Raw genomic sequence first — 21,975 nt, forward strand, 5'->3', positions numbered from 1 at the left:
CTTGTGGTCACAGTCTAATTTAAGAGAGACACACACAGTAAATACAGCTCAGTCTCGGGGCAGTGTCCAAACACTCTCCTTGGAACAGCCCTAGGAACTCGGTCGTGTGCAGAAATTTCCCCATTTCAAAGAGGAGAAGGGAAGAGTCATGACCAGAGGCAGAGATATAAAATTCACGTGGTCGTAGCCTGAATGGTTTTAGAGATGCAGCCTTGTCCTTATATTTCCAGAGGAGCTTGTGCTGACAGTCTTTGTCGAGACGAGTGCTGAGCACCCCGCTCCATTGCTGCTGATGCTCTCCTGTGTGCTGCTCACCCTCACGCATGTGTCCTTCTTTGCCACGGGCATCGCTACGTTTTCTTTAGACCTTTGGAATACACCAAAAGCCTCCGAGCTCAGGTTATGTTCACCTCTAACTTATGAGGAGCATGCCTGACATCAGCAGGGTTAGGAGAGATGCACATCAGAGTCCAGACCGATGAGACCTGCCCTCAGCCGTTTGGAACTAGAGTTGAATCTTTGCTGGGTTTGAAGCTTTTTTCATGGCTTTGGGTCTCATTTCCATCCTGCTTCTCACCCTTCCTGGTTTGCGACAAGGGTCCCATTAAGTGAAAAGGTTGTCCTCTAGCCTGAGAGAGAGCAGTAAGGACAGAGAGCACTTGGGGTTAAGATGGACCTGGTTGTCAAAGCTGTGGAGGTCCCTCCTGCAGGTACAAGAGGTTTGGCTCAGCCTGATAACCCCACTCTGGTTCTCGAAGGTTCTAGGTAGAAGCGTTTGGCCATTTCCTGTGGCTTGCTTGAATCAGTTCTCCCACGTGCTGAATCTGGGCTTGTACCAGACATGACCCTCAGGCCGTGTTGAGACGGCTGCCCACCATGCAGCAGGGCCTGCGTTCACTGCGTTGCCTTTCTTTCTCCTTTTCCGCAGAAGCCCAGCGCAGGCCTTACTACGCCGACTATTCCCCCGCGCGGAAGTACATTCACACCCTCTGCACCAGCCACTACCTTGACCTCTTCATCACCTTCATCATTGGGGTCAATGTCATCACGATGTCCATGGAGCACTACAACCAGCCAAAGGTAAGAGCTGTCCATGGGTGTGTTGGCTGGGAAACACAGCAGGGTGGGGTAGCAGAGGACCTGAGGACACCGTTCCCTCGGGCTGCCGTTGACTGGTGAGGTCCATTCCCTGGTGTCTGAAAGCCTCAGCAGGCTCCAGGCTCAGCATTGCAGTCTGTTTAACTCTAGGCCAGCTCTGTCTAACTCTAGGCCAGCTCTGTCTAACTCTAGGCCAGCTCTATCTAACTCTAGGCCAGCTCTGTCTAACTCTAGGCCAGCTCTACCATCTGGGAGTCACTTGCCCCAGCCAAAAGCTTGATTTCCCTGCTCTTGCATAAAAAAAGCAGAATACGGCTAACGGAGAGTGAGCTAAACTTTTAATATGAAAAGACCAGTCCAAATATTTCATCTCCTGATCCCAGCCGTGACTGACTGTCAGACTGTAAAACAGTCCAGAGTTTTAGAATATTCCATTAACAGATATAAACAGAAGTTAACGTATGCAACAGCAACATTTCTTTTCCTCAGTGCATTTAGAATAAACCATCTCTTAAGTACAACCCTCCCGTATGTATCATAAAATCCTTCTTTCCCAAGAAAACCTTTGGCATAAATCCTACAGCCTGTATACTTGCAGCATATATTTATCTTCCATCGCTTTATCATTCATGGAGCTCTAGGCCCAGAATTTACTTTTCTAGTATCGCATGGTCTGCCAGGTAACCTGCAAGTGCCTCCTGGAAGCTAAGCCAGAGGGGCACCAAGCCACAGGGTAACGCATGTGTGTTTTACACCAGCTGACCATGTGCTGTTCAGCCCCCATAATTCCTTTGCATAATAGCCTTTGTTTTGCATGTAAATGTTGTTTATCCAGATTAGGTCTTGTTTAAACTTGGTTTATGTTCATGTAAAACACAGCAGTGTAAACCTGAAAGCAAAGCATCAGAAATGGTAGGACAATTCAGGCTCAGGCAGCGTGCTTCAGATGAAATAGTAAATTGTCCCGCTTTTAAGTTGCCATTTTATTTTAGGCACTGGAACAAAAATAGGGATAGTGGTTTATTGAGGAACGCCTACATCTGAAAAACTTTTTGCTCTTATTCCCAAAAAAACCGTGCATGGTCATCCCACAGATCTGGGGTCACCAAAGCACAATCATCACACACATGTGACAAGGAGAGCTCTCCTGTGGCCCGAGGCTTCCTCTGACAACAAAGCAGGCATTACTTTGCAGACTCCTCTATTGCATTTTATTTCCAATTGTATCTGGTTTGACGTTCATTGCTGTCATTTTCTTATTGTAAGAGACATATACTACATTTAGCTGACTTCCCCCTCCCTGCCCTCTCTCCCCAAATCCCTACCCAACCAAAGAACTGTTTGACTCTGCAACTATCTATTTTAAAGTCCTAGCGAGATTCTTTTGCTATTGTTGGCCTACAGCTCCAATGAAATCCATTATAAACACTCATCATCTTAAAGTATAAACACTGCGGATTCCTGACTTCCGAGAGCAGCTCTATAGAGAGCGTGAACATTGCACCAAATATGGACATATTTTGCCCAGCTCTAGAGATGTAACATTTTTCAAGAAGGCAAGATTTAATCCATCTCCAAGATTATTTATTTTTCTGAGTCTTTCAAGCGAAGCAATTGTCCTAAGGATTGCCATGCTGGTATCAAAAATGATCCTTCAAGTCTTTTATTCTGCCCAAGTCTGTGCAGTTCAGAAGAAGTAAACTTTATTAGATGGGGAAGGGGTAAAATTTTCTCTGACCCAGACTGAACAATTTGTGCCCTGAAGTTGGAGGATTAATCTCTCTTGACATTTTTAGCACAACTAGTGTTAGTGCATATGAGGCTTTTGTTTGCATCAGTGTCCAATCCTTGGAGTTTTGCTGTGTGATTTACTGCAGTTTTGTGACTGAGCTCTGCAAGCTATTATATTAGACTTGTTATATCTCCGTGCCCATGCCAGCCTTGTGCCTGCCCGTCCCTCCGCAGGGGCTCTAGGAAAGGATAACTTGGGCTGGTCTAACTGGTGTCTCTCTTTTCAGTCCCTGGATGAAGCCCTGAAGTACTGCAACTATGTGTTCACCATTGTTTTTGTGTTCGAGGCAGTTCTGAAGTTGGTGGCGTTTGGTTTCCGAAGGTTCTTTAAGGACAGGTGAGAGTATTTTCAACTGCTGTGCATTTGGGATAGAGCTGGGTTGACCCAGTTTCAAAGCCAGATGCTGGGTAAATGTAGCGTTACTATGATTGCACTACACACTGTGTGCCAGGGAGAGCAAAGGGCTGTTTCTCCATTGGTGCAAACTTTATAATGTAGGAACTAAAAATTTGAAGAACTGCTGGTGCTGCTTTGCAGAGGTAATTCAGGAAATCTTACAGAATTCTAGATACATTCTTTCTCCCCGTATCTCCCTCTCCCCTGCGTCTGACCAGCTCAGCTTAGAGGTTAGAAACAACCTGTTGACATCAATACAGTCCTCAAAAGAGTAGTTTTGGCAGCCTAAGGTCACAGAGTTCCTCAGAACAAGTCTCCTTTGCAGTCCAAACCAGTCCTTTGGTAGACTGCTGGCTTCGTAAAGCCTTTGGCAAAGGCAGCAGTGGTTGTGTTCAGTCCCAGCTGCAGAGACCTACGGATCCCGTTCTGCCTCACATTTAGCCAGAAGCAAACACGTGTGAGAGCACGTTGTGGTCTGACAGCTTGCTGGGGAGCGGGGTGAGATTGGACACTTTTCCACAAAATCAGCTTGTTCACTTCATTTCTCTTGACGGAGTGATTGGAAGCTGCTATGAGCACTATTACTTGTGAGGGAAATTGTGTAGGAAAGTCACTCAGTTTCTTCACATCTTATTGGTCCTCTACAAGTGTTAGGCTATAAATCAATGAAGATACTCAACTGGAGTAATTTAAGACACGTGACATATCATGGGCCCAGATACGAGAGAGGAGCGGCATTTGGGGTTTGCTTGTGATTGTTCTTAACCAGTAATTTTCTACATGTATGACTTTTTTAATTGTCCTTCCTCTCTTTGTCTGTTAGGTGGAATCAGCTGGATTTGGCCATAGTTCTCTTATCAATTGTGGGAATCACACTGGAGGAAATTGAGATGAATGCTGCACTACCCATCAATCCCACAATAATACGCATCATGCGGGTGCTGAGAATAGCGAGAGGTACGGCCTGTTCCCCAGGTCTCCAACCGTCCATCCAGACACATCAGGAAACGGTTTGGCCATTTGTTCTTCTAGTCCTGCTGTTTCAGTTCAGCTTGAGAACAGTTAGGCTGCAAAATGTCGATTCAGAGACAAGCTAGGAGGGGCTTTGTTGGTGTTTCCAGTGGCATCTTAGATTGGTCTCTGATTCAAACCTGGGATCGCAGACCTTTTATACTGATACCAAACAAGAGCGGGAAGCAGCGGAGAAGGGAGGATCATAGCTTGAGATGATGCTCTTCACTGATGAAGTGTCTCCCCATCACTCTCCCATTTTCCTGCTAGGGCATACTGGAGTTCTTCTGGCTTTCAGTCTGTTTTACTGCTGTCCTTAACATTAATTTGTGTGGGAAGTAGTCAGGACGTTCAGAAGTTCTGAGGGCCCTGCCAGGACGCAGTGAGCTTGCCATCTGTATGAGTAGATGCATAGAGAGATTTAAACTCTCCCTACAAGACCAGAAGCTAGATTTCCTTTATGCATTTTGCTTGAATTATTTCCCAGCCCTGCTGACCAGGATTTGATTCTTCATTGTAGTGCTGAAACTGCTTAAAATGGCCACCGGGATGCGAGCTCTCCTGGACACAGTGGTGCAAGCGCTTCCCCAGGTAAGCCCCCAGATTTCATCCATGCCCAGTTTGTTCCCTTTGGTGGACTGTGCCTTTCAGGCCTGGGGACAGCTCTGTGCTACCAGGTTTGGTTGGCACGAGAAGCCACCTGGGGAGGTTATCAGCTTTCTCTGCTGCCACCAGTGCCTCGGTAGCAGAGTTTGTCATGGCACATCCTACTCACATAGCGTGTGTTAGATGGGAGAAAGGAGGATGACGGAAAAAGAGTTAACAGAGAGCCGATTGCTGTAGGCAGAACTCTTCTGAAACACAGATTTCACTGGCAAGTTCAAGAAACGGAGGGATAGACAGAGAAAGCTGTTGGTGAAAGCACTAGAAATAGGCAGGTTCCAGCTCAGCAGTTTTCTCTGTGAGGCAGGAGTAACCGTCTTCAGTGACATCTATTGACAGAGGAGCTGCAGACTTTAAAAGCCAAGTAGGGGAGATGTTTTCTGAGTGTTAAAAACTTGAAGTGGAGACTGAAATCACCGTATTCTCATGAGTTGCAAGAGGAACAATGGTGCTGCCAATCTTAATGATATTTGATAAAATCTTTCAAGTATGCAGTTCCTGTGGCCGCATTTTATGGATCCATTTGCTCCTGTGAGTTAGTTACTAAGTGCGAAGAAGTCCATGATCTATTCAAAATGCACTGGAAAACAAGGGGAATTTATTTTTTTGGAAAGACCCGTTTACTTTTCATCACTGCCATAAAGATGTTTCTAATCTGAGACATTTGCCCTTTGGTATTTAGATTTCCTTTGCAGTGAAAGATTTTGGCTGTGAGGAAAGCATGGAATTTACCAATCTGACCCCTGTTTTGGCATTTCAAGAAAGCATTTGATTTGTGTCTATTTTTTTTTTCTTTCGAAAGCGCTGTGATTACAGAGCATATTTTCTCTCTCTCCTTGTTTTCTCTCCCCACGAAACAATAGGGCGGCTGCAAGCCAGACTTTTCGTTTCCTTGGGGGGATTTTGCAGTTTACATTCAAACCAAAGTCTCTTATAAAGGGAAAACCCCAGGGGTTTTCCAAGCAGATCTTGCGCAGATAAAAATGCCATTTTGTCCTCCGGTGAAATTCAGAAAACGAGAAGGGAAGTTTGGGAAGATCTCTCCAACAGCAGTCACTCTTCCTACAGCTACAGCTTTCATTTCAAAGGCAGGGGAAGAGTTCCTACCCCAATTAATTCAGCAGCCTAAAACCACAGCTGGAAAATCCTCATTGACTGTGTCTGCTAAGTGACAAGAAAAATGAATTTGATGTTTATTCATTAGGGTTTTGGGGGGAGTTCTTTGTGTGGTATATGTAGAATGTCCATTTATGGGCCTACCATGCCAAGGTATTGCAATACACTTTTTTTCTTTCTCTTTTGGGTAAAATAATCTCTTGCAGTCTGGCAAACAGAAAAACATCCAAGCCCTTTAATCGCTCAGTATGATGCAGGTTTTAAAGACTGATTTTAAGTCTTTTCTTTATGAGCTCCGGCCCCGTTAAGGCTATATAATGAATTATACTACTCTTATGCTAAAGCTGAATATCCCCCTCCTTACACATCTGCTGGCTGCATCGGTTTTGTAAGCAGTATCTGTTCTATAAGACTCCTATTTGATGGTAATCTTTTTGTCCTTCTCACGTCCTCTGCTTTCCAACATACAAATCGCTCTTTCTGTAGCACGGCCCGCACTTTGCTCTCGGATTTGTAACTTCACATTTGGCCGGGTTAAAGTGAATCATCATACCCAGCAGCCCAGCTCAGTCTGCACCGCACTCCTGGTATCAATGGCCAGGAAGAAAACCTGTAGTCAGTGCTGAGCTGCCACAGCTCTTCCCGATGGAGAGAACAAAGTGGAATCCGGTCCAATTGCCATCCTGGCTCTGGAGTGCCCACAACAGTGAAATGGGGGACTTTCCTATCAAAAGGTCTGGGTTCTTTTTCCTTCTTCTTCCTCACTTGTTCTGTGCACGGCACATTAATTAAATGCAGAACTGTACATTATACCTCTTCTCTGTCTTCAAAGCTGGAAACTCCCCACAGATGGACTCTGCGCCAAGAAAAAAAGAGAAGAACTCCACGTTCTATCAGTGCCGTGAAGGACAGAGTCTGTAGTTTGCTCCCGTCCAGGAGTTTAACTCTTCTTGGTGCTGTAACTCCTGTGCTTGTCTCAAATTCAGCTCTTGAAGACTTTTTTTGGCACTGTGTGACAGCAGTTGTGGGACATAAACAACAGCCTGCTTTTGCCAGACGCTGAAAACCCACAGCGATTGTGAAGCTCAGAGAGCAAGAATTGAAATGTTTCACCAGCGTGCGTTGCAGATGAGACAGGTTCTGGAAGCCGGGGATGTGTGTGCTGTGCTGCACTCTGGGAAGAAGTGCAGAGATGCCCGAGCGATTTGAGGAGTGAGGCAGAAACCGTTAGGTACAGAAACCAGCGTTCTGCTGGCTGTTAGCGCGGGTCTCCGGGGGAATACACAGAACAGGGAGCTCATACAGTTCAGTTGGTGGCCTTGTGGTCACACCGATGAGATGACTTTAGCCTCCAAGGTTGTCTCTCTGGTCCTTTCCACTAGTCCTGGAGCTCACACAGATAACCTCCCCTTCCCAAGCAGATAAACACGTCCGTTTTCTCTTGGGTGTGGCGTATAAATTAGGCTGTGTTTTCCTGCTGCCAGACTTACTGCTTTGGCTGGAGAGTGCTGGAAGAAAGACGAGGAGGACTCATGTCCTTGGAAAGGATTGGCAGGGGCTTAGTTTTGTGAGAAATTGTTCTTGACAGGCATCCCAGGGAGCTGCGTACATTGCTTGCATGGACAGCAGAAATGCCAAGGTGTGGGCCAGTGATGCAGAAATAATTTACGTCAGAGCAAGAAGAGGCACAAGAGGATCTGCAGTGAGCTTCAGGCAGCCATTGCAGGGGTGAGGCAGCGCAAGACACATATTTCATCAATGCCTCTCCCAGAGAAGGGCGAGTAGAAGCCAGCAGGTTCTGGAGGGATTTGGGTGGGATCGCACAGCTGACACTGCAACAGAGGAGTGGTGGTGCCCAGGTGGCCGCTGTCCTGTTGTACGAGATCGGTGCAACGCATCTGCATATCGAGCCAGCAAAACCTGCCATCGTTGCTTTGCATCCCAGTGCCTGCAGATACGGGCTTTTTACTTGGTGGCACAGGTCAGAGGTTGAACTCTGGTGGGACATACAGATACTCACAGATACCAGCATCTTCTCTTGTGGCTTCTCTGAGGTACTTTAGGGCACCAAGAACATCTCCAAGATGTTCTTCATCTGTGCTTCACTCCCTACAGGTCACAGCCTCCCTCGACACTGGAGTCACAACAAATGACGAATAGTCCCTGGCTGCCAGAGAGACGGGTTATCTGTAGTTTTCTCTGCCCAGCCAAAGGCACCAGCCCAAGTCAGGGGGAGTCTGATGGATTAACAGAGCATGGGCTGACCTGTTCAGTGCTGCTAGAGCAGAACCACTTCTCAGAGCTTGCCTGGGTGACCGGCTGCCAAAGCTGAAGTTGCTGAGCAGAGCTGGAGCTCTGTCCCTGTTGGAGAGTCCAGCGCAGGCATCCCAGCCTGGATGTGCTCCTGCTCCCTCCCGCTCCTCCCAGCAGCATGATTCATGCACGATCTTTTTCTTGCCTGGGCTCCATAGATCTCAGAGTGCTTTAGAGACATTAATTACCTCTCCACAAGGGTATTACAGATGGGTACGCTGGGTTACAGGAGAGGAATGACTCACTCAAGGCCACAGACACATCCAGGCTGCCTGCTCTGCTGCTCGGCAGCCGCTGGCTGACCTCGCTGCCTCCACCTTGACCCATCTCTGAGGACATGCCTTGGGTCCTTCTCTGTGCTCAGGCCCTGCTGAAGTCCACAGGCTGAAGAGGACCTTCTTTTCCTGAAGGACACATACCAGAGAGCCATGAGCTAGCACTGACAAAATGTTAAGTATGGCACTGGTTTGTGCTGATTCAGTGCAGCCAGAAGTTACACAAACAGTCCAAGCGGTTTTGCCAAAGCAAGAGGTGGGTGGTTTCTCTTGAGCATCAGGTGTTTGTGGGCTGCCCTCTCCAACCTCATCCATGTGGATGCTGCATCTGCATCTGCAGGGGCTGGTCGGGACAACAGGTTGTTCTTGTACACAAGGAGCAGCTTTGGATGTCTAGATACAGGGTGGGATGGAGTTTAATAGTGAAGCAGGTCCCATCACCCATCCCAGGACCTTTCCCTTGCTGCTCTCTCCCACATCTCTCTTTCACAGAGTCACGTTTGCAAGTCAGAGTCAGATGTTCAGTCATTTCCCAAGAGATCCTCAGCCAAGGGCAGGTGCAACCTTAGACACGAGCAACCACCACGTTACCAAACATCGCGCTCTCACCATTTTTAGAGTATGTCTGTGGCTGTGATGCCTGGAGCCTGTACAGCAAACCCAGGAGGGTAAACTGGTCTTCAAAGGACTTGTTATGAGACACGTTGGCTCAGTAATGTAATTGGTCATTATATGAGATACAGAATTTTTTACTAATGCACACTAGAGAGTAAGCAAATTGTTTATGAGCGAACGTCAGCTCATAACATGTTTTGCGTGTTGAGAGATAGGTAATAGTTTTGACTGATGACCTGGTGCTAACTTTGATGTTAGTCTAAATTCTTTGGAATTTCATCAATGTCAAAAGTTTGCAGACTGATTTATTAGGCATTAAAATAGCAGTAAAATATTCAATTTGTAGGCTGCTTTGAAACAAAAAAGTCCAAGACCCTTTTCTGCAGTGCTACAACATCAGGCTTTAATATACACTCAACCTAGAAAACTTGTTTATCACTTCAGTTTTCTTTCCCTTTAATTATTTGCTCATTTGCCTCCCCAGCAGTGTGTGTGTGTCTGTTTTCTTGTGGTTTCCAATTCGCAGTCATTTTGCAGGCTGCTTTCTAATGTCTTACAAACCATCAGTGGTCCGGCAGACGTGAGTTAGGAAACACTATTCCAGAAGACAGTATAGGCAAATGAAATAATCCAGACCAGCCATCCACATCACTGTATTATCTCTATTATTCCCTGGAGTATGGTAATAATGTTAGTGGAATTGCAAAGCTCTATGAGTAGTAGCCAGTTTAGGCTTTATAGCACAGTCTCTACTGGGTGATTTGACTATTCCCATTTTTTTAATACAAAAACAAAACAAAACAAACTTCTTAAGTGATATCTTTGTTAAATTTATGATAACAGGTATCACACTGATAACCTTTCTAATGAAATTAAGCAGCATAGTCAAAATACCCAGCAACACTGGGGTCATGCTGCCTCGGAGAAGAAAGGTCTCAAACTGAAGAAATCACTAGAAGATACCTTGGGGATCATAAATCCCTTGGCCTGACTACCTGGACCACCACCTAGTTCATTTTTATGTAGAGATAAATTGATGCGTGTAACACAGTGTCTAACTGCAGAACTCGGTTGCTCTATCTGCATTACAGGGTGATAGACACAAGGCATTTAACGGTGGCAGGAAAGGTAAATGCGAGCAGAGTTAGTTGCAGGTAGTTTGCTGGGCAGGTTACTCTGCCCTTCATGTTCTTTTCCTGAATCGCAAAAAATCTGCTCTTTGAGATGTTTTAAAGGCTTTGACACCATGCAGTGATTGACTCCAGTGCAGATAACTGTAATGCCATTGTTATTAAGAACCTTTGTGTTCCGTTTAGCATCACTGCACTTCTGTTACCATCCCCTTCAGCCTCCTTGCAGTGCACATTAATACCCGATGGCAGCACACCACGCCGTGCTCGAGCTGCAAGGTGCCTGCATTGAAGTGTTCTTTATGGAGTAAGACTTTTCTTTTGAGGCACTGAAAGCTGAAATTCAGGTAGTTGTTGTTGAGAAATATCTATAAAGTGGCAAGGCTAGGAGAGCTTTACATCATATGTTCTTTTTCTGAAAGCCGTCCTGACCAGTAAAACCTTCACAAACCAGGCAATTCCTCTTGTGGCTTGAGATGTTTCTTGCTGATGTCGCTGTCTTGAAACCCTCAAGCTTCATGCTCAGTCTCAAACCTGGTGAACAGAAGGGAAAAGCCCATAAAACTCAAACCAGAGCACCAGGTCACTTAAACTACCACGGCAGCGTGAGGTGCCGCTGAGCTATTATACCAGTTGGCCAAATTGCAGGTTGTGGCTGCATCCCCGGTAAGTGGAAGGTGATGGAGAGGCACCAGGCACAGAGACGGCTTTGTATGTGGGAACATCTGCTCCTTCCCCGCCACGGGAGACTTCTCTGGGTCTGTTAAAGCAGAACCATGAGTGGGGACCGGGGTGTTGGAAGCCAGGGGAGATGATGATTAGCCTCTGGCCACCAGTCCCTGTTTTGCTTGTGTTTAAAATGTGATGGAGCAATTTAATTCGTGACCTCGACTTGCCTGACCCTTGTTCTGCTTTCTCCTTGTGTAGGTAGGGAACCTTGGCCTACTTTTTATGCTCCTGTTTTTTATCTATGCTGCCCTGGGAGTGGAATTGTTTGGCAAGCTAGGTGAGTAATGTGCCTGACACGATTTATTTCATCCGGTTGATATTTATTTGGTATCTAGCTGTTTCCTTTCTTCTTTCTCTCATTCTCGGGCCTTCCTTAGCTTCACAGCTCATGGTCTGAAGATTAAAGTTTCCTCTTGATCGCAGGGTCACGGGTGACACGTGGGGATGTAATACAGAACCTGTCTAACGTGCACACGCACACACACACATTTAGAGATTTGTCCAATGCCGCTGTTGGCTGTAGAGGAACTATTTACTGTTTAAATATAATTGTCCGGCGTGGCTACGTTCACAAAGATGGAAGTTTGCTACCTAAGACAGAACATGAGTCTGTAAAGCTGGATGGTAGTCAGATTCGTTCTGGAGAGATGCCACCGTAAACATGTCCCTCCTCAGAGCTCCCGCCGCATTCCGTTAGTTTTCTGCACTTGGCTGACATTGCTCTTCCAGCTGCCCGAGTCTGGTCTGTCCGTTGTTCTTCTCAGCATCACCTTCTCCTTTCTACGTAGATCAGGAAGCAGCCACTGGTTCCTCGTTGTCCAGCTTCATTTGTTTTCCAGCCTGAGGTACTGCAGAGCTGGTCATTAATATGACCACCACTAAAAAGAAAATGAGGTGGAATCAGAAAGAAAATGCTTTAGCCCCACCTTGCCCAGCTTAGCCAGGCCAAGGCCGTCTCTGCCTTTAACCATGCTGGTGGAAGGAGATGTGTTTGCCTCCTCAATATTTGCGTCCCAGTTAGGGCTTCAAGAGCATCAGAAGGGCCCTTCCTCCGCACTGATTTTATAGTTGTCATTAATCCTCTTTATGAGTCCAGCCCTCTGCTCGGCTTACAAATGCCTGAAAGCAAAATATTTCTTTCAAGCAAAGACAAATTATTTTTCAGTCTTCAACAAATTCTGGAAAAAAATACTGGTTCTGCATCCACCCCAAATGAAATACTGTGGGCTATATATTACGTATTTAGATATATAGGTGTGTATTCCTTCAGCCACAAAGGTGAAAAATGTCTTATTCACAGAGGCACCTTCTGCTGCTCTGAATCCTTTTTGTTTTTACACACACACACACACCTTGCTGATGCCAGACCCAGGTAACCACAGTGTGTGGTCCGAGACTGGGAAAGCCTGATCTTGTCTGGAGCACACCACCTCCCATACTGGTTTAACTGGGAAATACTTTCGCTTCTTTTTGCCAATCACAGCTGGTCCATGTCAGCCAGAAGAGCCATCAGTGCTCACTCCCCAAGACTGGTCATTTGTGGTTTGGTTTGGGTTTTTTTGGTTTTGTTTGTTTGGTTTGTTTTCTTTCTATTTGCCTCTGAAAAAAAATACCTAATTGCGAAATGCCCTAGCAAGAGACATTGCTGCCTGTCCTAATGAATATTTCATGAGCCTGTGTTTTATGGAAAGAGGGATATTTCATATGTTCAATTTACATTCATTAGTATATTAATTCTCAGGGGAAAAATGTCAAATTGCTCCACTTTATCTCAGTGAAATATCCTTCATGGTAGATGTACCCTCTAAAAATAATGAAGACAAGGATGTAATCAAGAGGACAACAAAGGATACTGTAAAGCAGTATTTCTTGAGACAGCCCAGCAAGACTACTTGTTTCCACCTCCTTTTAGATCCCTTTCTGTTGGCTCTGCCAGTTGGGGTAAAGCCAAGAGAATCACAGAAATGTTGATGGAAGAGGCCTCTGGAGACCCCCACCCAGCCTCCCACTTGAAGCCCCATCACTAGCTCAGAGTAGCTGTGGCTTTGTCCAGCCAAATCTTGAAAACTTCCAACAAAAACCACCTTGGTGACCTGTCCTGGGATTGTTGGGCCCTCCAGATGAAAACATGGACCTCCTAAGCCCCGTTAAAGCCTCCACTGAGAAGACTTTGGCAACATGGTCTCGATAGCTGCCCTTCAGTCGTTGCAGGCCACCATGAGATCACAGAATGACAGGATGGTTGGGGTTGAAGGGAATTCTGGAGGTCATCCAGTCCAACCCCTGCTAACGCAGGGTCACCAGAGCAGATCGCACAGGGTCGCATCCAGGCGGGTTTGAATGTCTCCAGAGAAGGAGGCTCCACAACCTCTCTGGGCAGCCTGGTCCAGGCTCTGGCACCTCAAAGGAAAGAAGTTTCTCCTCGTATTCAGGTGGACTCTCCTGTGTTTCAGTCTGTGCCTGTTGCCCCTCACTCTGTTGTTGGGCACCACTGAAAAGACTCTGGTGCATCCTCTTGACACCCACCCTGGAGATATTTATCAGCATCAATAAGATCCCTCTCAGCTTCTCCAGGCTGAACGGACCCAGCTCTCTCAGCCTTTCCTCCTAAAGTCACCTCTTGGCGTCTTCCCTGACGCCACGTATCAATGTGACGTATCTCAGGGTCTCACTGCCAGGTTCGGGGGGCTGCTCTGAAGAAGAATTGGCAAATTTGGCTTCACTGACCTGCTTCTGCTTCTCCGTCCCACAGACTGCAGTGAAGAAAACCCTTGTGAAGGTCTGAGCCGACACGCGACTTTCACCAACTTCGGCATGGCCTTTCTCACCCTCTTCAGAGTGTCCACAGGGGACAACTGGAATGGGATCATGAAGGTATGTGCAATCCCTGTTTAAGTACTTTCTTCTCACTATAAATATATAAATAGATATTACAAACAAATTTAGGCATCTGTTGTGTGAAAACAAAAAATGTTTCCTTTTAAAACGTCAAAAAATTAAACTTTGCCATTTAAAAGCCAAGTCTGTTTTCAGGGGGTGATCTGTCCAAAGTCTCGCCCTACCTGAAACTTCATTCTTTTTAACATATATAAGATACTTCAGGAAAATTATGACAATTCTTGTGGCTGAGAGAAGTAACCTGTGCGCTGTGCCTTTGAGATGTTACACAATCCTCTTTGTAACTGATGTAATTCTTGGTGTCCTTATTTATTTCTATCCATTTTGTTGAACCTACAAGCTGTTTTGTCTGGGATATGTAATTATGTGCTTTTCAGTCCTCAGCAGGTTATCTTTCATGTTTCTGTATCTGGAGGCCAAGCAGACCCCCAGCCCCTATTAATCCCTCACCTCTCCGTTGCAGGACACTCTCCGGGAATGCACTCGGGAAGACAAGCACTGCCTCAGTTACCTGCCCGTTATCTCTCCCGTCTACTTCGTCACCTTCGTCCTCATCGCACAGTTCGTCCTCGTCAACGTCGTGGTGGCCGTGCTGATGAAGCACTTGGAGGAGAGCAACAAGGAGGCCAAGGAGGATGCTGAGATGGATGCTGAGATTGAGTTGGAGATGTCCAGAGGAGCGACCACCCCAGCCAGCTGTGGGAGCAGGGGAGGTGTCGTGGCCCCGGAGAGCAGAGCACCCTACAGAAGTCCAGAGACCACGAAGTTGGACTCAGCGGTGCAGGTGAAGCACCCAGCCCTGGTAATAGTTCACACAAAGCGTCTGCTCTTCTGTGCTCAGGGTAGGGAGGGGACAGTTCTCACCGGTCGCTGCTTGTCTGCTCGTCAGGGAGGCAGATCCCGAGTGACACAGAGCCAAGGAGGCAGGAGACCAGGCAGCGTGGGAGGAAGGCAGCTTTCCTGGGTCCCCCTGTGGCAGATATGTCACCGCCAGCTCCACATCTTGAGTCATCTCAGGAGGGCTCCTGAGGTGGAAGGCTGCTTGAAACGTTCTCCAGGGCTAGCGCTGTCCTGACCGTTGTTCTGGGGAAGGGTTGAAAGTCCGTCTCTTGCCATTTCCAGTTCATTCAAAGGTCACGAATTTTAAGTTCGGAAGCATAAAGCCACAGGTCCCTCTCCTGTTCTTCCAGACAACACAAGCAAACCACAGTGCCCAGCTCAGGAGGGCATGCCTGGCGCTGCTGTAGGATGCAGCTTCCCACCGGCTCGTGCTCTGCTTTAGGGCATGGCTGACCTGGACCCTGAGAATTGTCAGAGCCCCTCAGCAAGAAGCTGGAGGTTCCTGGCTTGATTTTCCAGATAACTGCCCACTTTCTGGTTTCTATTGGTCCTCTAGAAAAATGGGGCAATCAGAAGTCAGGGAGGGGAAGGAGAGGCATGAGCGTATGACCCATGTCAGCAGCAGATGATTGAGAGTGAATATGAAATTGCTTTGTCACTATGATCACAAATTTACTACAAAATCAATGGGGGATTCGAGATTAAATTACATTAAATTAGATTTTTGTAAAATCCATCAGACTCTATTAAGTCAAGTAAAAAGAAATTTAGTTACACAGCAATGGGGAATTCACTATTTGGATGTAGTTCCTAATAGAGATTTCTGCAGGAAAATGCACCATAAACACCCAGGTTGCTTTTCTCACTGGAGGAAGAGAGGACACATCTTTTCACATAGGCTGTGATACAAACTGAGTTCATCCTCAGCTTCCAACACCTCCTCATCAGATCAGGAGCCATGCACAGCCTCCTTGTAGCCCTAGAAACCGGCGCGAGCGAGGAGCTGGCCACAGATTCCCCCAGCCGATGAGATTGCTCAAGTGCAGGTGAGGTGATACCGCTGTGCGGTATCGAGTCAGAGGCACCGCGGTGGGGCTGGTCGTGGCCACGTCCTCGCTCACATCTCAGCCGGCCAGGCAGGTTCTGGCAGGTCGGTGCCGCCCTCCCTGTGAGCTGCCCTGAAGAGGTTAAATACATAGAGCTCTGTATTTTTTACACAAAGGGTGGTAAGAGCCTGGCCCAGGTTGGCCAGAGAGGTGGTGGCTGAACCATCCCTGGAGACATCCCAGGCCAGGCTGGACGGGGCTCTGAGCAACCTGAGCTGGTGCAGATGTCCCTGCTCGTGGCTGGGGGGGCACTGGGGGAGCTGGGAAGGGCCCTTCAACCCAAACTATTCTATGATTCTATAATATGATTCTATGATCGTGCCACTGATGGTGGCAGGGGCACCCTGGAAGGCATGGCAAGATGCTCTGTATTTTCCTGACATTTGTGCCAGTTTTTGCAGTCCACGTTTCCTTTTCTCTTCCTTCCTGCTCTGGATGAATGGGACAACTAGCAAATGCTGCGGGGCAAACGTGTTCAAGCGTTAAGACCCAGCCTTGCTCTGCTACTGATGTTTTTTATCTCCCAAATTTGAAGGAGACGCTGAGCTGTGAGAATGTGTCTTTAGCCATCCCAGACTCAGACACGCTGGAGGGGGCAGAGACTCCCGTGATGGAATCCCCGTCCTTCTGCTCTGTTTCCCACCATGTCCTGACACCTTCCCACAAAACCCCAGGCCACCAGGCTGAGGTGAATGACTCTGCGCCGTTGCTTCTGCGTTGTGCCGTTGTGCTTTGGTGCTGTGCAGCTAGCGGTGGTGTCTGAATTGTCCTAAACCTGTGTCTTCACAGCCACAACAGACATTTCCATCCTCTGTCCTTTGTATTGCTTGTGCAGGAGCTGGGCAAACGACGTGTCCCAGCTGATTCTGCCAGCGGGACACAAACGAAATACTCTTTTTAGGCAAAAGAAAGTCTCGCATTTGATGCGCAATGTGATGTGTGAGCAATCTGTCTTCAAACAACATACCAGGAGCTGGAGGCAGGCAGAGTCTTTTCTTTGTGGAGAAAACACAGCCCGGTTTGGTTTTCTTACTGTTACTGTAAGAACCTTTTCATGATACAGTATTGAGGAAACAAAGGCATGAGCAGATCAACACTTTAGGCTTTCAGCAAGGACCACAGCTGTGGATTCAGGAGATGCTCAGGGAACATCACCCAGCAGACCAGAAGGGCCGTAGCCACGTCTGCTCGGTCCGTCCCAGTCGCACCATGAACTGGTGTCCTGCTCACCCCATCCCATCAGCATATGGTGCGGTTTGTCCTGCCGCAGCACGGTGCCCTCCTGGCGGCGAGTGAGCTCCAAATTGTCCTCTGCTGGGCACGAGAACACGCGAGCCACAGCAATGAAGGTGGGGAGCACGTTTGCTGTCATCAGAGAACTTGCAGTGGCCACCCAAAATTAATCTGCTGTAGACTTGGGCCATTTTGCCCTTTATGACACCTCTAGCATGATTATCAAGGCACCTTCTAGTGGCAAGCATCTCGGAGCATCTCCAAGCAGATTCTGGGCTCACATTAAGCTCTTGATGACCAAGTGGTTTTCCCTGAGCAAGATGAGTGATATGAACTTATAATAATCCTCAAGCAGTCCCGCTTCATAGCTCTGGAAGGTGTCCATGATCTTGGCCACTTGCAAGCTGCAGGGCCTCAAAGGCAAGTCACAGGGAAGGCATCTTCCAGGGGCTGTGGAAATGGCTGAGCTCGCTCGCCGTGCACAGACACAAACCTTCGGAGAGGGAGGGGAAGAGCCCTTCCTCTGGGAATTGGGGAATTTTGCCCGTGGCTTGTTTGCAGGCTCTTGGCTCCAGGCTTCTGCGAATTTCCAGTGTTCCCTGTTCCAGGGTATCCTGCCAGTCACCTTTGCTTACAGAGTATCTTCTGGCTGTTTAATCACCCAGGAAGGGCCATGTCCTGCAGAGGTATTTGCAGGATTATTTCTTCTCAAGCTCCCTCCGCAGCACAGCAAAATCAGAGCTCCAGCAGGCTGTTGATTCCAGACAGAAGAGGAGAGAGTTGCACTCACTGATTAAAGATGCTTAACCGAGCCTCTGAACTGCATCACCAAGACCCTCTATGGATCTTTTGCTTTTTTATTTGGCCCGAAAGGGCTCCCAGGACGAGCAGGTTCCCACCTTGCACATCTTTACCAGGTGCCTGGGATCCTCCGGAGCTCCCAGGTGCCTGCAGGGCTCAGCACGCGCAGTCTCAGCAGCACTGGTCCGGGTTGGGCTTTCGTGGGTTTTGAAGGAGCCACGTGGATTTCCAGGGCGTGGGATCCGGCTCCCGAGCGCGTCAGGCGTTTCCCACCAAAGAGGAGCAGCAGCATCCATGGCGGTGCCTCCAGACCTTCCTGGGTGTCAAGAGCAGCTCACCAAGTGTGAGCCCACAAGCTCCCTGTCCATGTTTCCTGTTTCGGGTACTCATTACAGCGGCTTTGAAGCCGTTTGAAATGTGCCCACATCCCTGAGTCAATTGGGTCTCAACAGCTGAAACCTTAAAAATTGCAGTTGTTTATGTCAAGAGGAGATTTCTGTTCATTTGTCCCAGCCAGAGAAGACAAATACAAGATCTTATAAAGATGAGCTGAGATTTAGTAGAAAAACACTGTGATCTTTCTGTTAGACTACTGAGAAAGTGGAGCGAGACCTTTTGTTCTCTGTGTGGCACCGGGGTGATAACAATCACCCGCCTGTGTTCAGCTCGGGTTTTGCGATGCTGGTGGCTTATTAGCCGTCATGGCCAGGGGCCAACTGGCACGGCCACACTCCTGATATATTAATATATCGGAGGAGAGACCTGGGATGCACGCGGAGGGCTGCTGGGCAAGGCTGCGGTCAGCGCTGGGTGCTAACTGCCTGCAAATAACCGCTGCTGGTCCCCCCCCGTCTACCCAAGCTCAACAGAGTAAAAGCATCGAGTATAATAATTTGTCTTGGGATGTGTATCTTTAGAGATCTGAGGAAATAAATTTGTAAGCCAGAAACATATGGAAAAAAAGAAAAGATATAACCTGATCCTTGTTGACCTCCCAGCGAAGGGATCTCAGGCGCGGGTTTTGCGAGCAGGGAGGGAAAACAGCCTGGCAGAGCAAAGCAAAATACATTTAATTTGAGACGTGCAGCTGGGAAAATGTTTTCAGTCAGTCACTGGGAGGCCGACATTGAAGGAAAACCAGAGCGATTAGTCGTACTTTAGATAACGTGGTAAATTGCGAGGGGGGTGTGTCTAGGACCAAAACCTCGGGGCTGGGAGCCAGGTCGCAGGTCCAAGGGCTCCCGCTCCCCCAAGGCTTGGCCAAGTCGTGGCCTCACGTCTGCTCCATCAGCATCGCAGGGACGTTGTTTGTGTCCCTAATGCTTCCTAAGACCCTGGGATAAATTCGCTATAAGTTGCCTGAAGTGGCAAGGGCCTCGGAGAAGCAGTGAGGGGTCGTGTTTAAGGTTGTGACTTGCTCTGTCCAGGCATTTCCAAACAGACCCGTTTCACAGCGAGACCAAACCCAGAGAAATCCCTTTTCTGCCCCCAAATAGGCTCCACACCCACGCACGTGCTGTCGCGGTGTCTTTTCCTTCCCTCTGCCTCCTGCCATATTGTTTTCCTCTTCTGGGGCCAGTGGTGCCCAAAAAGCTCCGTGTTGTGGGAGGGAGGCTGCAGGGTTTGCAGCGGTGTTAGCGTGTATGTTTAAATGTCTGCCTGTGTGTGTGTTTTGGGGAGACAATACGTGAATTTCCAGAAACGCTTGGTACCCTCGCTCAGCGTGGCCGAGGACTGGCCAGTTTTGCCCAGAGAAGCTTTGAGGAGAAGGGCATCACCACCAGGCCGGGCTGAGAGCATCCCTGGGCAAATCCAAGCAGAACAGTGTGAGACATGCTAATTTTTCTCATGCGTTTAGAGTGGGCTCCATTTTCCTGGACCTTAATTTTTCTCTGCGGTGTCCAAGAATTAATTGCCTTAGCGGTGGGTCATTGATGGCTCATTTTACTCCAGCCGCAACCTGAGCTGTTCGCTCAGCCAGCACGGCAGAGCTTTGCTGTCCCACCAGGGCTGCAGACTCTCTGTAAGATGCCAAGATGAACGTCCGCACGAGGTTTTAAACCAAAAAGCAGACGAGAAGGAGATCGCTGTAAATTCTCCCCCGAGATGCTGACTGACCCCGTGTCTTTGCTTCGCAGGGCGGTGCAGCCTCCCTGAGGCCACAGGACGCTCAAAACCTGCTGACGGTTCGCAAGATCTCCGTTTCGCGGATGCATTCGCTGCCCAACGACAGCTACATGTTCCGGCCGGTGATGCCAGCAAAAGCCCCTTTCCCCCTCCACGAGGTGGAGATGGAGACGTACCCCTGCAAATCCCAGAGAGGTACCGCTCGTGGAGTGTTCCCTTCCTCCTCCTACCCAAAACCATGGGGCGGGGGTTACACGTGGGGGTTACATGGGGGGTAAGCAACGCGTGCCGAACGTGGTTTGCTTCGATTTGATACCGTCAACATCACTGAGGTTTCCCACGTGCTGCACAATGTTGTGTTTTCATCACATCACCATGTTTTCTCAGGAGAGCGCTGGCGGCTGGGGTGTTCTGGGGGACAGAAGTGGGGCTCCCGAGCCGTGTCGGGGGTCTCGAGGATGGGCTGTTGGCTGAGGGAAAGGACAGGAGCTGCACATTTCTCCTGAAGTGATCAGCCCTGACGTCATGACTACAAATCAATAAAACCAACGTGAATAAAAGCCGGAGTTGGCGTTACCTCCTGCCAGAGCTCCTGTACAGCTATTGTTTCAGGCAGTCTCAGAGCAGTATCTTTTTAGCACGGTGTATTGACTTCAGAGATGCAGGGGTTTCTTTGGGAGCATAAAGATTAGAAACCACTCTCCGGTGCCTCCCCAGCCTGGCCTTATAATGAATCTTGTGCAGAGGCCCCGCGGTCAGAAAATCAGAAGCTACGCAGAGCCTTTGAGTATGCATTTACCCAACTGCACCAAACACATTTCCCCTAAAATGCCTTTCTATCTCTTTTATTGTGCAAGTTGGTTTGAAGGGGAAATCAATAAGAAAGAAAATATCTGCCTCCCTAAATAAAAGCGCGTGTGCTTCTTGAGTGGCTCCCAAGAACTTAGCAGCCCAGTTTCCTTTGATGCGACGTTGTTTGAAATGCAAGAACCCCTTGGACAGATGAGTTGTGGGTTTGCAAACCCTGGTGGGGCTGGCAAGATCTGCTCTGATTTCCTTGGGTGAAGTAACTCTATATTTGTTCAAACTCTCCGGATACCAGTTAATGTTCTCTGCTCAGTATTTATTATTATTTCACCTGCAAATTCTTTGCTAAGCAAAGAAAACACAGGTTGAGTTTCATGGCTTGACTACTGGGGATGGTTTTCATCTCTGTAGTGGGTGTAAATCAGGATTTATACCAGTATAAAACTGCTGTGATGTTGGCAGGGTTGGGAAGGGCTGAACAAGAATTTTCTCATGTTTCCCAAATTTCTGTCCAAGAGCACTTGAGCAATGGAACTTAATTTTTACCTGGTCTGGTAGATGCATCCAACCAACATCACCCAGAGCTGCACTGCTTCTGAGCTGACCCAACTCTGATTTCAGTCACAGTCCCATGAGTTATGTGCAAGTAAAACTGAGCTCGTGGAGACTCACATTTGTGCTTTCCTGGACCTCCCAATGGCAGTTAAGGATGTCTGGTCTCCTCCCAGTACTTCGGTGACTACACAGTGAAAATATTGTGAGACGATCAGATCTTGTATTATTTTGGTCTTAGATGCAGTTTCCTGATTTACTATAAAAACAAGAGAAAAAAATCTACAAATCCAGAGATATTCAGTGTTCCTGAGTATGCAATTCCAAGGGGTTTTTGGTTTCCTATACGAGAGCTAGATGGAAAGTTTCCAACAGAAGGAAATTCCAACAAAGGACAGGGAGGAGAGCACGGGAGGCTGATTTTATGACCATGTTTGCAACTGATTTTACAACAAAGTTTTTCTGCATCATAA

General features: G+C 47.8%; 1 protein-coding gene across 1 annotated transcript in view; it reads left to right on the forward strand.

The window, feature by feature from the left end:
* CACNA1H (calcium voltage-gated channel subunit alpha1 H) overlaps positions 1-21,975 on the forward strand; it is a 126,599-nt gene that overhangs the window by 100,111 nt on the left and 4,513 nt on the right. The window contains exons 26-33 of the mRNA XM_065645004.1: positions 929-1,080; positions 3,117-3,226; positions 4,110-4,243; positions 4,818-4,888; positions 11,337-11,415; positions 13,891-14,012; positions 14,500-14,838; positions 20,155-20,338. Coding sequence (XP_065501076.1) covers positions 929-1,080; positions 3,117-3,226; positions 4,110-4,243; positions 4,818-4,888; positions 11,337-11,415; positions 13,891-14,012; positions 14,500-14,838; positions 20,155-20,338 — 1,191 coding nt within the window. The remainder of the gene's footprint in view (positions 1-928; positions 1,081-3,116; positions 3,227-4,109; positions 4,244-4,817; positions 4,889-11,336; positions 11,416-13,890; positions 14,013-14,499; positions 14,839-20,154; positions 20,339-21,975) is intronic.

This window comes from Caloenas nicobarica, chromosome 14 (genome assembly GCF_036013445.1).
Source record: "Caloenas nicobarica isolate bCalNic1 chromosome 14, bCalNic1.hap1, whole genome shotgun sequence".
NCBI lineage: Eukaryota > Metazoa > Chordata > Aves > Columbiformes > Columbidae > Caloenas > Caloenas nicobarica.